The following is a 19667-nucleotide window of genomic DNA, read 5'->3' on the forward strand; positions in this document are numbered from 1 at the left end:
GATTTGGTCTGCCCCCACCTCATTGCCCATACCTCAACCCGTAAAGTGTGAGATAAGTGGCTTTTCTTTTATACCTGCTGTACTGATTATACTTATCTCAGTGGACTCATGTTGTACTTGTCCTTTTGTGATTGGCTAACTTCACTTAGCATCATTTACTCCAACTCTTCCTATGACACATGTGCTTCATGAAATAATCAGTGATTTTTTAGTGATGCGTAGTACTCCATTGTGTGTATGTGTCAGTTTTCTAACCCACTAGTCTATTAATGGAAATTTAGCTTGTTTTCAAGTATTTGCTATTGTGAATTACACTGCAATAAACATGGGAACACAGACTAGCCGTGATCTATTTCTTACCTCTTTGGGTATATGCCCAGTAGAGGGATTGCTAGTTCATACGGTAACTCAATTTCCATTTGTTTTAAATATTGCCATACTGCTTTCCACAGAGGCTGTATGTATCTACACAACCACTAGCAGTGGAGGAGAGTGCCTATCTCGCCACATCCCCTCCAACATTTATCGCTTTCTGATTTTCTGATTTGAGTTAACCTCAAGGGTGGTATCTGATAGTTGTGATAATTTGCATTTCTCTGATGACTAATGATCTGGGACGTTTTTACATATGTTATTGGCTATCCGGGCCTCCTCCCTACTGAAACTTCTGTTCAGGTCTTTTGACCACTTCCTTAGGGGGTTAACTGCTTTCTTCTTCTTGCAGGGTAGAAGAGTATTGTAGACTTTAGTAATAAGCTCTTTGCCTGTTGTGTCCTTGCTAAAAAATCCTCTCCCAGTCTGTGGGTTCTCTTGTTACTCTCTTGGTGAAGTTTACTGATGCACACAGGTGTTTTTTCCTTAGTATGTGCCACTTGTCCATTTCAGCTTCATCTATGTGTGTACTCTTCCCTGTTACAGTTAGCCTATGTATTCCCTGCACCAAGGTTCTTAGGTTTGTCCCAATTCCTTCATTGGTTCTGATAGTTTGGGGGTTTACTTCTAGGTCTGTGGCCCACCTTGAGTTTGTTCTTGTATGTGGGGTGAGGTAAGAGTCTTGTTTTATTTTTCTACAGATGGATATCCATTGCTTTCAGCACCACTTGTTAAAAAGGTCATCCACCTCCCATTTGATGCTTTTTGGGCCCTTGTCAAAGCTCAGTTGTCTGTATGCTAATGGTTTTATTTCTAGGTTTTCTGTTCTTTTCCATTGGTCTGAGTATCTGTCATTATGGCAGTACCACACAGTTTGACCAATGTGGCTGGGTAGTAGGTATTAAAGTCAGGTAAGGCGAGCTTTCCGACTTGGTCCTTCTTCTTGAGGAGTTCTCTGCTAAACTGTGGGCTTCTTCCCTCTCCATATAAAATTGGTGGTCCGTTTTTCCAATTCTTTGAAGATGGTTGTTGGTATTTAAATCAGGATAGTGTTAAACTTGTATAGAACCTTGAGTAAGATTTACATTTTTACTATATGGAGTCTTCTGATCCACAACATGGGATCTTCTTCCATTTGTGGAGGTTTCTTTGGGTTTTCTGTAGTAGGGTTCTGTCGTTCTTCCTTGTATAAGAAGTTTGGTTTGGGGGTTAGGCATATCCCTAGATATTTTAGTTTGTCCTTGGCTATTCTGAAAGGCACTCCCTTCTTGATATCTCCCATGCTCTTGTCTGATGTATATAGCAAACCAATAGACTTCTGTTCGTTGATCTTGTACCCTGCCACTCTCCGTATTCCTCTATCACTGTCTGTAATCCTATATGGAGCTTTTGGGATTTTCAATGTATAGAAATAGTAATAGTTTCTCCTCCTCCTCTCCCAGATAGATACCTCTAGTGTCCTTCTGCTGCTTTATGTTGTCAGTTAGGACATCCATATGATGTTGAATAGAATTGGGGGCAAGGGGCATCCTTGTATGGTCTCCTTTTGTGTGGGATCGTTTTCACCTTTTCTCCATAGACTATGATGTTGACTGTTGGCTTTTCGTAGATAGCTTTTATTAACTTGAGGAATTTTCCTTCCATTCTATCTTCTGGAGTGTCTTAATTTAAAATGGGTGTTGGATGTTGTCCAATGGTTTTTCTGCATCTATTGATAATATTGTGTGATTCTTATCCTTTTTCATATTAATATGGCAAATAATCTTGATGGACTTTCAGGTGTTGAACCATCCCTGAATCCCTGGAATGAATCCTACCTGGTCAGGATGGATGATATGTTTTATATACTTCTGTATTCTATTGGTCAATATTTTGTTAAGGATTTGTGGATCTCTGTTCGTTAGAGATATCAGTCTGTAATTCTCTATTCCTGTGGGATCCTTGCCCTGCTTGGGTATCAAAGTTATACTGGCTTTGTAGAATGAGTTTGGGAGTTTGCCATCTTTTTCTATGCTCTGGAATAATTTGTGGAGGATCAATGTCAGCTCTTCCCTAAATGGCTGGTAGAATTCTCCTGTGCAGCTGTCCGGTCCGGGAGGTTTTTTTTGTTGGTAGTTTCTTGATAACCATTTCTATTTCTTCTTTTGTTATGGGTCTCTTGAGGTTCTTGATCTCTAGCTGAGATAATCTAGGGAGGGATTGTTTTTCCAAGTATTTGTCCATGTTTTCCACATTGTTGAATTTATTGGAGTACAGACTTTCATAGTACTTTGTGATTATCTTTTTAATCTCTTTGGAGTCAATTGTGATTTTCCCGGTTTCATCCCTCATCCTGGCTACAGATGGTTGCTCCTTCCTTTCTTTGCCAGTCATCTGTCGATTCTGTTGAATCTTTCAAAGAACCAGCTTATTGTTGCATGGATTTTTTTTGCATTGTTCTCTTGTCTTCCGATTCATTTAATGCTGCCCTGATTTTTATTATTTCTTTTCTTTTGCTATTGGAGGAGTCTTTCTTTTGACTGTTCTAGTTGCTAGAGGTTTTGTGATAGTATATCACTCATAAATCTCTCTTCCTTTTCATATATGTATTAATTGCTGTTAAACTTCTTCTGATAACAGCTTTTGCTGAATCTCGTAGGTTTGGGTACGTGGTATTCTCATTCTCATTAGTTTCTAGAAACTTCCTGATTTCCTCTCTACTATAGGCCAGTACCCATGCATGTCACAGATCATTGTTCATCCTCCGATTGTTTGCCCTTGTTTTTCTAGTCATCCTTTTGTTGATCTCCAGCTTTATGGTGCGTTGGTCAGAGAGGGACATCAGTGTTTAAATTTACTCCGATTCAACTTGAGTCCCAACATGTGGTTTATTTTCAAAAATGAGCCACCTGCACTTAAAAAGAATGTGATTTTTTTTTTTTTTTGCATTTGGATGGAGAGCTCTGTAAATGTCTGTCAGGTCCAGTCGCCTAATTGTAGTGCTTAACTCTGTAGCCACCTTGCTGAGCTTCTTCCCTAGTGAACTATCTTTCTCTGATAGCAGTGTATTAAAGTCAACTACTATGATTATTGAATATGTGATTTCTTTTTTCATCTTTTGAATAGTTTGATGAATTCCATGGGTCTCTTGTTAGGTGTGGACATTATTTATTTATTCATTTATTTTCAAAACCATTTTATTGTGAGTTAATACAAATATCATATCATTCCATACTTCAACCACATCAAGCAGTATAGTATAATTGCTAAAGTGATTTAATGGAATTTTTTTTAATCATTTTATTGGGGGCTCACACAACTCTTATCACAATCCATACATACATTCATTGAGTCAAGCGCATTTGCACAGTTGTTGTCATCATCTTTTCAAATCATTTTTTTCTATTTGAGCCCTTGGTATCAACTTCTCCTTTTTCCCCCTCCCTCCTTCCCTCATGAACCCGATAATTTATAAATTATTATTATTTTGTCATGTCTTACACTGACCGATGTTTCCCTTCACCCACTTTTCTGTTGTCCTTCCCCCTGGGAGGGAGGTTATATGTAAATCATTGTAATCGGGCCTGCCTTACTCTCCCCCACCTTACCCTTACCCTCCTGGTTATCACTACTCTCAATATTGATCCTGAGGGGTTTATCTGTCCTGGATTCCCTATGTTTCCAGTTCTTATCTGTACCAGTGGTCTAGTCGGATTTATAAGGTAGAATTGGGGGGGAGGGGAAGCATTAAAGAACTAGAGGAAAATTGTACGTTTCATCGTTGCTACATTGCACCATGACTGGCTCATCTCCTCCCTGTGACCCTTCTGTAAGGGGACGTCCAATTACCTACAGATGGGCTTTGGGTCCTCACTCCGCACTCCCCCTCATTTACAATGATATGATTTTTTGTTCTGGGTCTTTGATGCCTGATACCTGATCCTATCGACACCTCATGATCACACAGGCTGGTATGCTTCTTCCATGTGGGCTTTGTTGCTTCTGAGCTAGATGGCCGCTTGTTTACCTTCAAGGCTTTAAGACCGCAGACGCTATATCTTTTTATATCCGGGCACCATCCGCTTTCTTCACCACATTTGCTTATGTGCCCACTTTGTCTTCAGCAATCATATCAGGAAGGTGAGCATCATGGAATGCCAGGTTATTAGAACAAAGTGTTCCTGCGTTAAGGGAGTACTTGAGTAGAGGCCCAATGTTAGGTGTGGACATATTTACTATGCTTACTAGTTCCTGGTCTACTGATCTTTTGAGCATTGTGTGGTTCCTATCCTTGTTACGGTTTGCACCTTGAAATCAATGTTGTCGGAGATTAGGATTGCAACCCTGCTTTTTTTAAATTGCCATTTGGCTGGTATATTTCCCCCCAGCCTTTTATTCTTAGTCTATTTTTGGCTGTGAGCTTAAGATGAGTCTCTTACAGGCAACAGATTGATGAGTTATGTTTTCTGAGCCACTCTGCTAATCTTTGTCTTTCAATGGATGAGTTCAGGCTGTTGACATTCAGAATTATGACCACCATCTGTGGATTCACTGCTGTCATCTCATACCTTTTGTGTTGGACGTTTTCCTATCTCCCTTCATATCAGTGTGCTGTGTTTGTGTGGGGCTTCATTCTTGCCTTCTTTTCCCTCTGAAGCAATGTTATCTTGGTAGTTGTTTACAGCACGTTGACTTCTGGGTGGAGTTGCACTATACTGCGGTCTCCTGCTTGTGCTTGGTGGATGTTGGTCTTCTGACCACGAGGCAAGAATTTTCTGCAGGGTTGTGACATATTCTTTGAATTTCTCCTTGTCCTGAAAGATTTTTACCTCCCCGTATAGCTTAATAAATAGTTTGGCAGGGTAGAGGATTCTCAAGTTGGCGGGTTGTTTTTTTGTTTTTGTTTGTTTGTTTGTTTTTTTCAGTTTGGGGAAGATGTTACTCCACTCTCTTCTTCTCTTCTGCTATCTGCTGATAGGTCTGAGTGTAGTCTTACCGGAGGACCATTATATGTAACCACTTTTTTTCTCTTGCTGCTCTTAAATTTTTCTCTTTTTCCTCAAAGTTGGATACTTTCACTATTAGGTGCCTTGGTGAGTTCTTCCTGGGGTTTAGTCTAATTGATGTCCTCTCTGTTTCCTGTATGAATGTCTTATTCTCATTCATTAAGATGGAGAAGTTTGCTTCCAGGAATTCCATAGCTAATTTAGCTGTTGACTTCTTTGCTGTGTCTTGTTCTGGAAGTCCAATAATTCAATATTTTTCCTCCTCATAGCATCTGTCATTCTTCTCAGGTTTTATTTCACCTCTTTGATTATCTTGTCTGACTGTCTTTCCTATTTGTTGAAATCTCCTTGATTGTACTCAAGATCGCTGCTACGATTCTCCACCTCTTCTAGTCTGTTGATGAGTTATGTTATCTTCTGTTTTACTTCCGTTACCTCATCCATTATTTCTTGTGTTTCTCTTCAGTGTGTGGACTTTATTCCCTCTATTGTAGACTTCATCTCCTCTATCATTGCATCCTTCTTCTTCCTATTCTTTAATGAACTTTGGGTTAGAAGGGAGATATAAATGGAGTCTAGGGGGGCAATTTTTTTGATGATGAGATAAATTGAACACCTTTTCTAGGCTAAAAATGTCAAAATTAATAATGTAAGGTCCTGGAATTGGTGTGGAAAGGATGGAGGTGAGAATGGGGTCAAGAGCAGAGAGAAGGTGGCAATCTGACCCTCTGAGACAAGGTGGGAAGATGTGTGGATGGCTTTAGACATGAATAGACTTGAAGATGGGAAGGAAGGGTCATAACAGTGTCTGTGTTCTCAGCCATGTGGAAGGCAATGATGCAGGCTGAAAAGGAACCATTTGAGAATCAAGTGGAGAACTTGAGAAAGACAAGAAGAAATGACAATGGCTCCTGAGTAGAACAGGAGAAAGAATGGCAGTTCTGAATATCTGTGTGAGGTATACATCAAGGGACTGTGTGGATTGGAATTCCCTCACCAGTTATAGTCAGCAAAGCATTGGGCTGTTAACCACAAGGTCAACAGTTGGAAGCCACCAACCACTCCCCAGGAGAGATCAGACATTCTACTCCTGTAAAGATTTGTGATCTCAGACACCCACAAGGTCAGTTCTACCCTTTCCTGTCAGGTTGCCATGTGTTGGAATCAAACCAATGGCAGAGTGGTTTTTGTTTTGAGGTTTTTTCTTTTTCTTTTTGTAATTCCAATCAGGGTAGGAAATTTGATTACATGACCACTCAAGTCTTAAGAAGAAATAGGACTTCATAGGCAAAATTAAGAGATATCAAGACAAGTATATCTCAGAGATAGTGCAGGTTTGGTTCCAGACCACCACAAACAATAAAGCATATCATGAATTTTTTGGCTACCTAGTGCATATGAATGAGCTTTGGTGGTATAGTGGTCATGCATTGGGCTGCTAACTTCAAGGACAGCAGTTCAAAACCACAAGAGAAAGATGAAGCTTTCTACTCCCAAGAAGAGTTACTATCTCAGAAACCCACGGAAGCAGCTCTACCCCATTCTATAGGGTCACTATGAGTCAGAGTTTTATTCAATGGCAATGAGTTCAGTGCATGTGAAAATTATGTTTACATTATACAACAGTCTAGTAAGTGTGCAATAGCCTTTTGAAAAGTTTGAAATATTGTGAGAAGTATCAAAAGCACAAAAACAAAGTGATACCAAGCTATTGTAAACATGGCACCGATAGATCTTCAATTGGTTAAAAATATAGTACCTTTAAGACGCAATACAGGGAAGCACAAAATCTGACTTAGAAGGAGGAGCTTCTCTGTCCCTCCCATGATGACTAGGTGCTCCGAGGGATTAACTAGCAAGAAATCTGCTTAAGTGTGTGTCATATATATTATTATGGTTCTGTTCATCCATGTATTCATTCAAACATATTTACTGAGTTCCTACCATGTTCCAGACACTCTGCTGGGCAGACCAACCCTGTGTGAGGGTCAATGACAGCTGAATAGTTCTTAGAGGAAGAGAATCCTGGTTCTAGCTATTTCCGTGCTACTCTGACTTGTGCCTTACCTCTCCCCATCACAAGGTCTGCCTCTAGAATGCACTTTTACAAATGTGTACACTTGCTCAGCTTGTCTTTCTACCCTGACTGCCTTTCTCTATTGGTTGTATGTATTTCATCTACAGATTCTTGAAGGCAAGCCAAATGTCACCACTTCTACTTAAGGCTTCCACATTAGGAGAAAGCCAGTAAATTCTTCCTCCATTTGTGTGCATTTATATATGATCTAAAAGAGTACTTATTCGTTCTATTACATTAATCACATATATAGCTATACGTGCATTTTTATGTCACTTCATTGTAAACTCTTTGGAAGCAGCAACTAGTTTTACATATTATTTATTATTGCCCTTTTCTTGCACAATAGAAGCCCTGGTGGTACAATAAAGTACTCAACTTAACCCAAAGGTCAGTGGTTCAAACCCACCCGCCACTCTGCAGGAGAAAGATGTAGCAGTCTGCTTCCTTGATGGTTTGCAGCGTTAGAAATCCTGTGGGGCAGTTTTACCCTGTCCTATAGGGTTTCTACGAGTTGGAACCAACGCCGTGGCAGTAGGTGTGAGGCTTTTCCCAATGTCTAGCCATGCCAAGTACATAATGGTACTCAGTGAATGTTCAAATTGAACGACTCCAGTGCTAGGCCTCGGTTAGCATGTCTAACATGTAATGCTAGTACTCTGGGCTTTGATGTAAATTGGAAGATCGTTAGCTAGCTAGCCCTCCTGGGATAGCTAGGGTTTCAGTATGAAATTAGTCACCAAAGCTGTGGGCTCTAGAAGTAACTCAGCATTAAACTCTCTGGATTCTTTTGCTGGTGCATATCCACTCCTGTCAGATGTAACAGAGCACTGTGGACTATAGGGACAATGCCCTAAATCCAGTTTAGGCTATGACCCAAGGAAGTAGATGTGTATACTGCCATTTTTAGTCTTCACTGCAAGTGATAATGGAAATGATATCACAGACCATCTGAACAATCCCACACTCTGCTGATTCTCCATCTCGCATCTGTCTCTACAGGTACTATGGCTGAGAAGAAACAAGGTAGGTGAAATAGCTTCTATGTTAAAACTCCGAGTAAGTCCACAGATACATGGATTCCTAGGATTGTAATCCTTCAGAAGTCAGCAATTTAAGAGAGATGATGAAGGTGGGAACGAGTAGCTGACTTTTCCATGATCTCTGGCAGTCATGATCTGTCCTAGACAGCTTTCCAGTAGGTAAGAAATCAACTGATTCTTGCAGGAAAAACAGGACCTAGTAACTATTTACTACTCAAAATGTGATCCATGTACCAACATCATTGACATCACTGGGGAGCATGTCAGAAATTTCATCCCCTCCTCAGAATGACTGTCACTTTTTTTAAACAAGATGCCATGTGCCTCGGTGTGTTAGAATTTGAGGGGTTGGTTTTAATGGTCTTCCCCTCATACTTGGGGCAGGGAGAATCCCAGAGGCAAGCGCCACAGCAGAAACATGGATTTTCCCTTTTTAGGAAATGATTTGGTAGCAGTGGATGTCAATCGAGAAGATGGTTTGGTGCATTTGACTTGTAATGTGCAAGGTAAACATATTGTGTGGTTTAAAAATAAACATGAACAAATCGCCAATACAACTAAGCCTCTGAATCTGGGAAGTAGTACCAAGGACCCTCGAGGAGTGTACCAGTGCCGAGGAGAACAGATTTCAGAACCACTCCACGTGTATTTCAGAAGTATGTACTACCCTCTGGCTTATTTGGTGGTTGGTTGGGAAATTAAGCTGTACTTGCTCTTCTGGCGAGCGGCATATCTGGAGTGAGAGTTGATCTTTCTTAGAATATGACAGACAGTGTGCCCAGCATAGCCGGTTCTTTCTGTAGAGCCTGACTTACATTTGGGTGGGCCCTATGGATTGGAGCAGCGTGGCTCCTTCTGTGATCTGGGGTGGGCTATTGAGAGGTGATAATTACAGGGTGTCAGTGTGGAACACAGGACAGTTGTGCATAGAGAAAATCTAGTCTCCCTCTAAACAGATACAGTTCCTGGTACTGAGACTGCATGGGCTTTCCCAGGATGCCTGGGACACCGGGAAGCATCCAGTTCTTGGTCTTCTCTGTTGCTATATCACCCACAGACCAAGAAGTTAGCTGTCCTAGACAGGGGCATAAGAGCTGAGAGACAGAAGGGAGAGGCCCAGGAAGAGCAACTCTGCCAGCCTGAAGGAAACCTGTCCTTGCCTCCCCAACAGTGTGTCAGAACTGCATTGAGCTGGGTGCACCCACCATCGTTGGCTTTATCTTTGCGGAACTCATCAGCATTTTTTTCCTCGCTGTTGGGGTCTACTTCATTGCTGGGCAGGATGGAATTCGTCAGTCACGAGGTAAAAAAAAAAAATCTTTTCCTAGATGAAAGATGTGACCCCCTGGGACCCTTAGACTGAGTGTCCATGTGCTGCTAACATGCACAGTGAGATGTATGGCGGTGTCTCTGGAGCCGGGGAAAAGGATGCCTGGTGCCAGCAGCCTGGGTGGGTGCCTGGCTCCAGATCTGACTCCCTTAGACTTGTGCGCATATGTTTTAAAAACTGCGAAACCAAGTGAAGCGTGTATACTGAAAAATGAATGAATGAATGAATGGCAACCTACAGATTGTTAAATCAGCAAAGCCAACACCCCATGAATTCAGGACCCAGTCCAAGAACACCACCGGTGCTTTAGAAGCACCCTCTTGTGATCACTTCCACTTGGTACCTATTCCTAAGCGGAGGCCCTATTCTCGCAGCTGACATAGGTTAAGTGTTGGCCTGCTGACAGCAAGGGAGGTGTTCAAAGGCACAGCAGCTCCTTGGGAGAAAGCAAAGGCTGTCTAGTCCATAGACATCACAGTCCCAGAAGCCCTCCGGAGTAGCTCTACACTGTCCTATAGAGCCGCTTCGTGCGTCTGAATCAATTCAATGGCAGTGGGTTTGGTGTTTTTTAAAACATGGATTAATTTTGCCCATTTTTGTTCTTTATATGGATTAGTACAGTACTTTTGAGTGTGACTTCTCTCACTCAAGAATACTCTTGTGAGGCTTATACATATTGTCGTGTGTAGGTATAATTCACTAATTATTACTGCATTTTGTAATAATTCCATTTACTATCCATTCTGTTTTCTGTGCACATGCGTGTTATTTTGTTTTTGTACAGCTTCAGACAAGCAGACTCTGTTGCCCAATGACCAGCTCTACCAGGTAAGAGGATTATGAGTCAAAGAGACTTTGCTACCATGAGAGAGGGGTAGCATTTCTGGATTTGAGCCCAGGGTATTCAGAAAGTACTATACCAGTAAGACGAGCCCTGGTGGCACAGTGGTAACATGTTGGGCTGCTAACCACAAGACAGCAGTTCAAGACCATCAGCCGCTCCTCAGGAGAAATGTGGGATTTTCTATTCCTATAGACAGTTATGGGTCAGACACCCAAGGGGGCAGTTATACCCTGTCCTCTAGGTTGCTGTGAGTCAGCATCCACTCGGTGGCAGTGAGTTTGATCTAAAGATTAGGAACTGCCTAAGGTATAGCAGATGAGGGGATGACTTTGGCTTTGGGTTGAATAAATGACATACAGGGAAGCGTTGAGAAGGGACTGGAGTTGGAGCTTCATGAGAGAAAGGTACAGAAACACTCTGAGACAAAAACCCAAGCAGGCTGTATCCAAAGCCTCCATCCTCCTCCCCCCGGCATGTGCCCCCATGCCCAACACGATGGGGCACCCACTCCAAAACTTTGCCCATGACGGCACTCAATCAATATGTACCCAATGAACTCACAGGTGATGGGGAAAACATGCCTTCTGATCATGCTGTCTTTTTCAGCCCCTCAAGGATCGAGATGATGACCAATATAGCCACCTTCAAGGGAACCAACTGAGGAAGAACTGAACTGAGCCCTCAGAGCAGGTGTGTCCTTCAGACACTGGTTTGAAGGAAGTACTTGTGCACCACCTACCCTCCCAATTGCTGCCACGGCTGCCTGCCTGACCCACACAACAGTCAGGGTCCGACTGGAGAGTGGAGCTGGTGGTACGTGGCCTTTCTCAAGGTCCCGGGCCAGTACCGATTTTCATGATCTAAGATAATATCATAAAGGTAAATCCTTTTGGAGCAGACCTAAAGCAAGGGAGATGCGAAACCCGTATTAGGGTTTCTCAACTTCTACACTATTGATACTTTGAGCTAGTTTGTCATTTGGGGGTTGTGGTCTCCCGTACATGGTAACCTGTTTAGAAGCATCTCTGAGTCCAGTGCTCTGTGTCAGTAGCACACCACATCCATGCAGCCAAGATCGCCTCCAAGTATCCCCTCCGGGACAAAATCGCCCTTTGTTGAGTACCCCTGAGCTACAGTCACCTGTCAGTCAGCCAATCAGGCAGCATTTCCAATCAGGAAAAGGTGGCCACAAACATTATTTGGTTTGCTGAACCAATTGCAATTTTATTTTTTCCAATCCAGATGTTCTCTCTCTTCTCCACTACTCATCAGCAAAGCAATAAGTGCCTTTTGGAGGACTGCTAGCAGAGAGAGTTTCAGATCCAAATCTAGACTTAAACTAGAGTTTCAGATCCAAATCTACAGATGACAAATGGAGAAGAGCTCAAAGCAAACCTAGGTTTTTCTTAGAATTAGACAGCAGATAGAGAAATAGACCAACTCAGGTGAAAGCATATATGCTGTTTCAGGAGCGCCACCTATTGGGAGATACTCATAAGGCACCCTGGTAGCACCATGGTTACGCATTGTGCTGCGATACGCATGGTCAGTAGTTTGAAACCACCTGGCAGCTCCTCCGGAGAAAGACCCAGCTTTCTATTCCCTGCTCCCACAAACAGTTACAGTCTCTTGAAAACTAACAGGGGCAGTGCTACCCTGTCCTATAGCATCACTATAAGTTGGCATAACTCAATGGGAGAGAGAGAGAGAGATTGGGAAGGGGGCTCGATTTAAATTTTTTTCCCAACAGTTTTATTGGCATACAATTCACTTATTATACAATTCAAAAGTTCAATCACATGTAGAAGAGTTGCACAATCATCACCACAATCCGTTTTAGAACATTTTCTTCATACTTGTCCTCACTGTCATTAACTCCCCATTTCCCCCCACCTTCCCTGTGATACCCCGAAGGACCAGTAATCCCATTACTGTCTCTATAGAGTTGCCTACCCTGGATTTCATCTACAGAAAAACATTTAAAAACAAAAAAGTAAAAAAGATTTTAAAAACCTCAACTGAAAAAAAAGCAGAAAATAGTAAAAAGCAGAAGACATTTACATTTAAATGGGTCATAAGGGAGAGCAATGATAGGATGCTACATTTTAACCTAACTGCCTCTGCAATAGTCCACTTTCCAGTGCCTTCTGCGTGTTAACTAGGCTGTTCACATCCCTGGTCCCAGGTCAAGAGGGGATTCACCAGGAGCTTAAGCCATGTGGATTTCCCTTTCACTTGTTTTTTTGTTTGTTTTTAGTTTTTTAACTGGAACAACTTTAAAAATAAATCTAAATGGAGACAAAATAATATTATATTTTGGCAACAATAAAATGATTTATTGAAATTTAAAATTATATTTTAACCTAACTACATCTGCCATAATCGACTTTACAATGCTGTCTCTCTGATAAAAGGCTATCAAACCCTCGACTTTGATCAGAAGGGATCCATCAAGGGTTAATCCATGTGTGGACGCTGCTGTGGGTTTCAGGCTTCCGTTGCCTTCCATAACCTTCTGCAAGCCAGGCGTTCACAATGTAGCTATGACGCCAAACCCTCCTTTAGCTATGGATCATATTATTTACAATTCCTGGATCACACAGTCTAGTGTCTTCTTTCACATGGACTGAGTTGACATTCAATTTAGATGATGGCCTCTGAGACCCCAGTTGCTATTCTTTCCGATAGCCAGGCACCACCTAGGTTCTTCACCACACTTTGCTCTAGCACCTATATCTTCAGTGATCTCTTCCTGAGAGTGACATCAAGAAGGACCATGTCATAAGAACTAATTGTTCTTTGATTAAGACTAGAATTAAGTGCAAGTCCAAAATCCAATCACCCTTCTATGGTTTATATAGGTCTCTGGTTCACCTTATAGACATCAGTCATTTTATGTTAGAGAACATCCCCCTAGAATATCACTTTAACTGCATTAGTCAATGCTGGTTTATATCAACCCTATAAGGCAGGGTACAACTGCCTCTTAGGTTTTAATTTTTTGTACATAATTCACCTGGCTTAAACTATGCAGTAAAAAGTCACCCTCTCATTCCATTCCTAAGCCATCTAATGACTTTCTCCAGAAGCAAACGAGATAAGTAATTTCTTTTTTGTTGTTGATAATTTCTTATGTATCTTTCAGGAAATATGCTAGGCATACACAAGCAAATCATCACAAATGGTATATCATGCTATATATCTTGTACTTTTCAACTCACAAAACCTGGATGTTCCCTCGCAGCAGTATTTTAAAAGCTTCTGTTTTCCAGCTATTTTGTGCAGATATCCTTTAACCAGTTGTCTGACTGATGGAAAGTGAGACCTAGTCCTATAATGATTACGCACTCAGCTGCTAGCTCAAAGATCAGCCATGTGAGCCCCCGGCTGCTCGGTGGGAGAAAGATGTGGCAATCAGATTCCAGTAAGATGCCAGTGTTGGTGTCTCTATGGGGAAGTTCTACTCTGTCCTACAGAGTCACTGGGATTTGGAATCAAATCGACAGCAATGGTTTGTGCTATCTACTGTTGGTTCCAATCTTTTGCTCTTACAATGTCATTCTTTAACATTTTATTGAGGTATAATTTATAAGCGATCAAATTGACTTAAGTATTTCACTTGTTTTCCATGATTTTTAGTACGGTTATCTAGTTGTACATCACAACCCAATTTTAAGACATTTCACTTACTCTCTTAATATCCTTTGTGCAGTTTGCCATTACTCCCTGTTCTCACTCAAGCCTCAAGCAACTGCTAACCTATCTTCTGTCTCTTTAGATTTGCTGTTTCTGTGCACTTCATATAAATGGAATAACATAGTATGTGATCTTTTGTAGAAACTTTTTTTCCTTTCGCTTGGCCTAATGCTTTCAAAGTTCCTCTGTGTTGTTGCCTGCAGTCTTGTTTTGTTCCTTTTTATTAAATAAACGTATTCGTTGGATGGCTGTACTATGTTTGGCTTATCCATTCACCATTTGGTGGACATTTGAGTGTCTCCCTATAGTCATTATGAATAATGCCATGAGTTTTCTGGAGGAGGTCTTTGGCCCCGTGTTTTCATTTCCCAAAGGGAAAGTAAAGGAGTTTGGGTGGCAGGTAGGATGGGTTAGTATGAGGCCGTCTGCTCCCAGAAAGATGATTAGTCTTGAAAAGCTATACAGTCACTAGGAGCTGGAATCAACTCAATGGCAGTGGTTTGGGTTTGGTTTGGTTTTGCAAATTTTTTAGGGTAGACACCCAATTGAGAAGAATTGTTCAGACATGTGGTGAATTCATCGTTAGCTTTTGAAGAAACTGCATTTAGCATTCTCACTAGCAATTGACGAGGATAACTGTTTCTCTACCCCCTCACCAATATTTGTGCTGTTCGTCTTTTGTGTTACAGCCCTTCTAGTGGGTATGCTTGAGCCCCTGGGTGATGCACATGATCAACTACCTGGGCTGCGAAACCAAAGGTTGTAGATTCAAGTCCACTCAGAACACCTTGAAAAAGAGGCCTGGAAATTTACTTCTAAAAAAATCCATTGAAAACCCCACAGAAGCCAGTCCATTCTGACACAACTCGGGGCCGTGTGAGTTGGAGCAACGGAACAACAGCTGGTTTAGTTTGAGTCTGACTTTTCTTTGTTCCCCCCCTCCCCCTCCTACCACCCTGTGCTTTTCTTTGAAGTAATGAAAAGTTAATATTCCATTGTAATTTCGTTTGAATTTCTAATGATGTTGCTATTTTTTATTTGATTATTTGCTACTTGCGTATCATCTTTGGCAAGATAACTATTCAAATCTTTTGCCCGTTTTTTAGAATTGGGTTGGCTTCGGTGGCTTCTCTGGTCTAGTGGTAACTATAAAGTCAGTGGGTCGACCGTGGCAGGCAGGCCGCAGGAGAAAGACGAGCCTGTCTGCTCCGGGAATGTTTGCAGCCTTGGAAACCTGGGGGCTTTTCTCTCAGAAATGAATCGATGGCAGCGAGTTTGGTTTTGGATTTTGGTGGCTTGCCTTTCATTTTATGTCTTTGACCTGCAAACATTTTGAATTTTGATAAGTTCATTTTTCTCAAATCTTATATTGAATTTTTATGTCATATCTAAGACTTACTTGCTGAACTCAAGTCACAAAGCTATTCTTTGTCTTCTTCTCAACCTTTTTTTTCTTCCAAAATTTATATAGCTCTCTCTCTAGCAACAAAATGTCATATTGAACATGATAAAAAATATTTGTAATACAAATACAAATAAATGGAATTGCTGGACAATATTGTATTTGTACTTGTCATTTTATTAGTGGAAAAATTTAATCTCATAGATGTTGCATGGATACATACTCCCACCAATAATAGATGAGTATTTGTTACTCTTTCCAATAATAATTATTAAATGTTTAAGACTTTGCCAATCTAAATAAAAATGTCCTATCTTGATGTAGTTTACATATATATTTTCCTGACTTAAAATGGGAGTGAGCAATTGGTTTTTCATTTTCATTAAATATTGGCTTACATTGGTCTTATAGATTTAACAGTCTACAGTTTGGAAAACTAAATCTTTTGTGATGAGAGTTGCAAATATTTTCCTAACTTTACTCTTTGTTTTTACTTTGCCCCTTACAATATTTTTAAGTAGAATTTATATAGAGAAAAATCAATACCAGAAATATAACACACTTTAAGACTGTTTGATAAAATTCCAAAATGGAGTCCCTCCCTCACAGTAAAATTTCCCTTTAAGCTTAATCAGCAGAGATGTTCTAACTTAGGCAAGAGGCTAACAACAGTCAGTAAGATAAGGAGCCAGACAGGAAACATCACCCAATTTGGTTAAACAAGGGTGCGTGAAGCTTCAGGGCATGGTGATCTAATGGCCTCTGGGGGGAAATGTCGCTATACTTTCCTACTGATCATTTAGAGCCTGCATTCTAGGAGCATCAATTGCATCTTCTGACATTCTAAAAACCTGCTAATCTCTTCCTTTCATCATTGTAAAAAAAACCTTCTTGGATATTAACTTGCAGGCTCAGGACTGAACCCCTGAACAGCTCAGTGGAAAAACCTGGCTGTTTTCCTTCTGCAAGCACTTGCAGGAATAAGCTTGGAATTTCTCGAATCCATTTGGTCTGTTTTGGGACAGGCCCCTTGCAGTCCGAACAGAATTCATACTTTTATAGTTTCTAGTATGTCATCAGCACTATAAGCTATCCCTTTTTTTAAAGTTTTCCCATGTAGTTCACTAGCATTTTCATGGTGCATTTTATGAATTTACTTTATCTAAATGCAACGTATTGTAAGGCATAATATATTGAGCCTTTAAACCAGACAGCTAACCAATGATTCCAGAACTATTTGTTGGATAATCCCCTGTGAGTCCTCTGATATTAAATGATGACTTTGCCAAGGTTGTTTGGGTGACTGTGTTCATTAGGGGCCCAGAGCGACCCTGTGCACAACAGAAGGAAACACTGCCCAATCCTGCGCCGTCCTTAACAGTTGTTCCTCTGCCTGAGCCCACTGTTGCAGCCACTGTGTCCATCTATGTCCTTGCGAGCCTTTCTCTTTTCCGCGGCCCCTCCTCTTCACCAAGCATGATGTCCTTCCCCAGGGACAGGTCTTTCCTTAACAATACTAGATTGCAAACTTCCAGAAGACCACGCCAGTATTAAAAAACTCTTTTAGAGGGGTGCTTCGAATACGGTAGGCACTCAAATACCTGGATTCTAAAATAAAATACAAAATTCCTATTGACAACTCCTGAAAAGTGTACCATTGCCTTTTGTACCACCTAACATGGGCTCCCGGGTGAGCATGGGACTTGGTCGCATTGGTACCAGGCTTTGCTAGTTATGTATCCTGGGGGGCATCCCGCGCCTGTAAAAATGTACAGACTCGGAACCCCTATACAGGGTCGCTATAATTCGCTTTCGACTCGGAATCGACTAGGTGGCAGGTTTCGAACCTTGTATAACGCACAGTCTATACTCTGAGGACGGATAGCAAACAAAATCAAAACTGAAATGCATCTTATTTTCTATAAATCTACAAGCTATAATCTACACAAAAAGGTAGCAGACGCTGTTTCAAACAGGCCTTAAGCTGGTGAGGAAAGAAAAAAACCAGGAGTCCACGAACATGGCGTACAGTCCCCGGAACGTACAGTACCCTCACTGTGACTCAAATTCCTCTGACCTGCAACTCACCGGACGCCCGGAGCGGAACCCAGGGTCACTTCCTGCTACTTCCGCCCGCCCCCAGCTGCGCCAACCACGCTGGCGCGTGCGCCGTGCGGATGTTTGTGCGCCAGCTACCGGTGCGCAACGACAAACCTACTTCCGGCGCGGGGATGAGAGCCCACAAGCGCCGGCCCTCGTTGATGGCGTATTTCCGGTTGCCTCGCTGAGTCGGAAGTGGGATCCCCTTCGGTCGGTGACAGTCGTACGGTCGCTGCTGACCCCGCAGGCTCTGGTAAGAAAGGGAATTGCTTGAGTGGGAAGAGGTCGGAGCCCCGCAATGCGTCGCTGTCCCTGTTTTCCTCCTGTTCGAATGCCCGTCCGGGCCTCTGCTCTGTGCCGCCTCCAGACGCCTCCGGTGCCTTCCTGACCTATGACCCCACCTGCTTAAGGAACTTCGACCCCGCCTGGTGGGAGGCCCCGAGTAGGGCCCCGTTTCTGGAGTCTGTGTGCACCTCTGTGCCCTCTTCAACAGGCCCCGCGGAGAAAAGGCCGGAACCTTGGCCTTGCCTTATCCTTGAACTTCCTTTCGCCCGACGGTGCCCCGTCCGGGTGCGCCTCCCTCCCTGCCCTGAATCCTTTATGGAACGTGTAGGGAGAAAATATTCAAAGTACACAGCAGACAACCAGATTTCAAAGGAGAGGAAATTAAGCATAAATCTGAATAATTTGTAAAAGGATATCAATATGGTTTCAAAACACAAAGAGTATCATCAATGGCACTGAGTTATACGTGTAAGAATTGTTGAATTGGAGAATGTCCTGTATTTCTGCCACAATTAAAAAGCAATGATTACACTAATAACCGTGATTACAAAGAATAAAAAATGTTTTTAATTTGATTGTGTTAACGATTGTACAATTGATTTTGTAATGATTGAGCTATTGTGTAATATGTGGAAGACAGGCCAGTAAAACTGTTTTTAAAGAAATAAGCAAAAAATAAAAATAAAAAATACTAAAAAAGAAATAAGTACAAATTTCAAGATAAGTAATCCATTTGAATGCGTATGGCAAGGTGTTGGCATTTCTTTTGTTTGTTTTACTAAATAATGTTTTTATTGACATACCTTACTCCTTCCAATATGCCCCTTCCCTTCTCATGCAGTTCTGTTGTTCAAGCCTATCACTGATGATTGTCTAGCCCCCCCAGTCACGATGGGATTGAACTTCTGATACCTCTTCCCGAAGGTGTTGCCGTTTCTTAAGGCAAGCGATCAAACTCCAAAACACCCAGCAGGCTGCTTCATGCTCTTTTCGCAGTTGGATTTAGAAGGCACTTTTGAAATTGAGTAGGCAAAACCCAAAAACTGATGAGTATTCTTGAAACCAATTTTTTCACTGCCAGAATAAGGATGGATTTAGTGTAGTGGTCATGGGCTAATTGGGAGCCCACCAGAGATAAAATAAAACTCAAGAAGGCATACTCTCAGTTTTTTAGTGGACGAGTTCCATCTAGTTTGAGAAGATTGTTGGGTGGAACATATAACTGAAAACATGTTTTATTTCCATTTTATATAATAGATCTTGACTTTAACAATTTTGTTTTGTTTTTTAATCTTGGTTTTAGGAAGTGTTCCAAATATATCTGTATAAAAAATAGATCAAGTCTGATGTTCAAACATTTGTATGTTCGTCACTTTAAGAACTGATAGCAGCACTTGAAGGAGTAGTAGTCCTTTTTATTGGGAGCCTTGGTGGCGTATTACATTGTGTGTTGGGCTGCTAACTATGGTCAGCAGTTCGAATCCACCAGTCTCTCTTCAGGAGACAGATGAAGCTTTCTACTCCCATAAAGAG

At 41.6% G+C, this 19667-nt stretch overlaps 2 protein-coding genes across 2 annotated transcripts in view; both read left to right on the forward strand.

The window, feature by feature from the left end:
• Positions 1 to 8441: 8441 nt before the first annotated feature.
• On the forward strand, positions 8442 to 11323 carry CD3G (CD3 gamma subunit of T-cell receptor complex). The gene is made up of 5 exons (XM_075547834.1): positions 8442 to 8460; positions 8915 to 9133; positions 9649 to 9780; positions 10592 to 10635; positions 11258 to 11323. Exons 1-5 carry the CDS (start codon positions 8442 to 8444, stop codon positions 11321 to 11323), a joined length of 480 nt encoding a protein of 159 aa, XP_075403949.1.
• A 6652-nt stretch (positions 11324 to 17975) lies between these two features.
• UBE4A (ubiquitination factor E4A) overlaps positions 17976 to 19667 on the forward strand; it is a 34092-nt gene continuing 32400 nt past the window's right edge. The window contains exon 1 of the mRNA XM_075546658.1: positions 17976 to 18102. The gene's annotated coding sequence lies outside the window, so the exon portion shown is untranslated. The remainder of the gene's footprint in view (positions 18103 to 19667) is intronic.

The sequence above is a fragment of the Tenrec ecaudatus genome, chromosome 4 (assembly GCF_050624435.1).
Source record: "Tenrec ecaudatus isolate mTenEca1 chromosome 4, mTenEca1.hap1, whole genome shotgun sequence".
NCBI classification, from domain to species: Eukaryota; Metazoa; Chordata; class Mammalia; order Afrosoricida; family Tenrecidae; genus Tenrec; species Tenrec ecaudatus.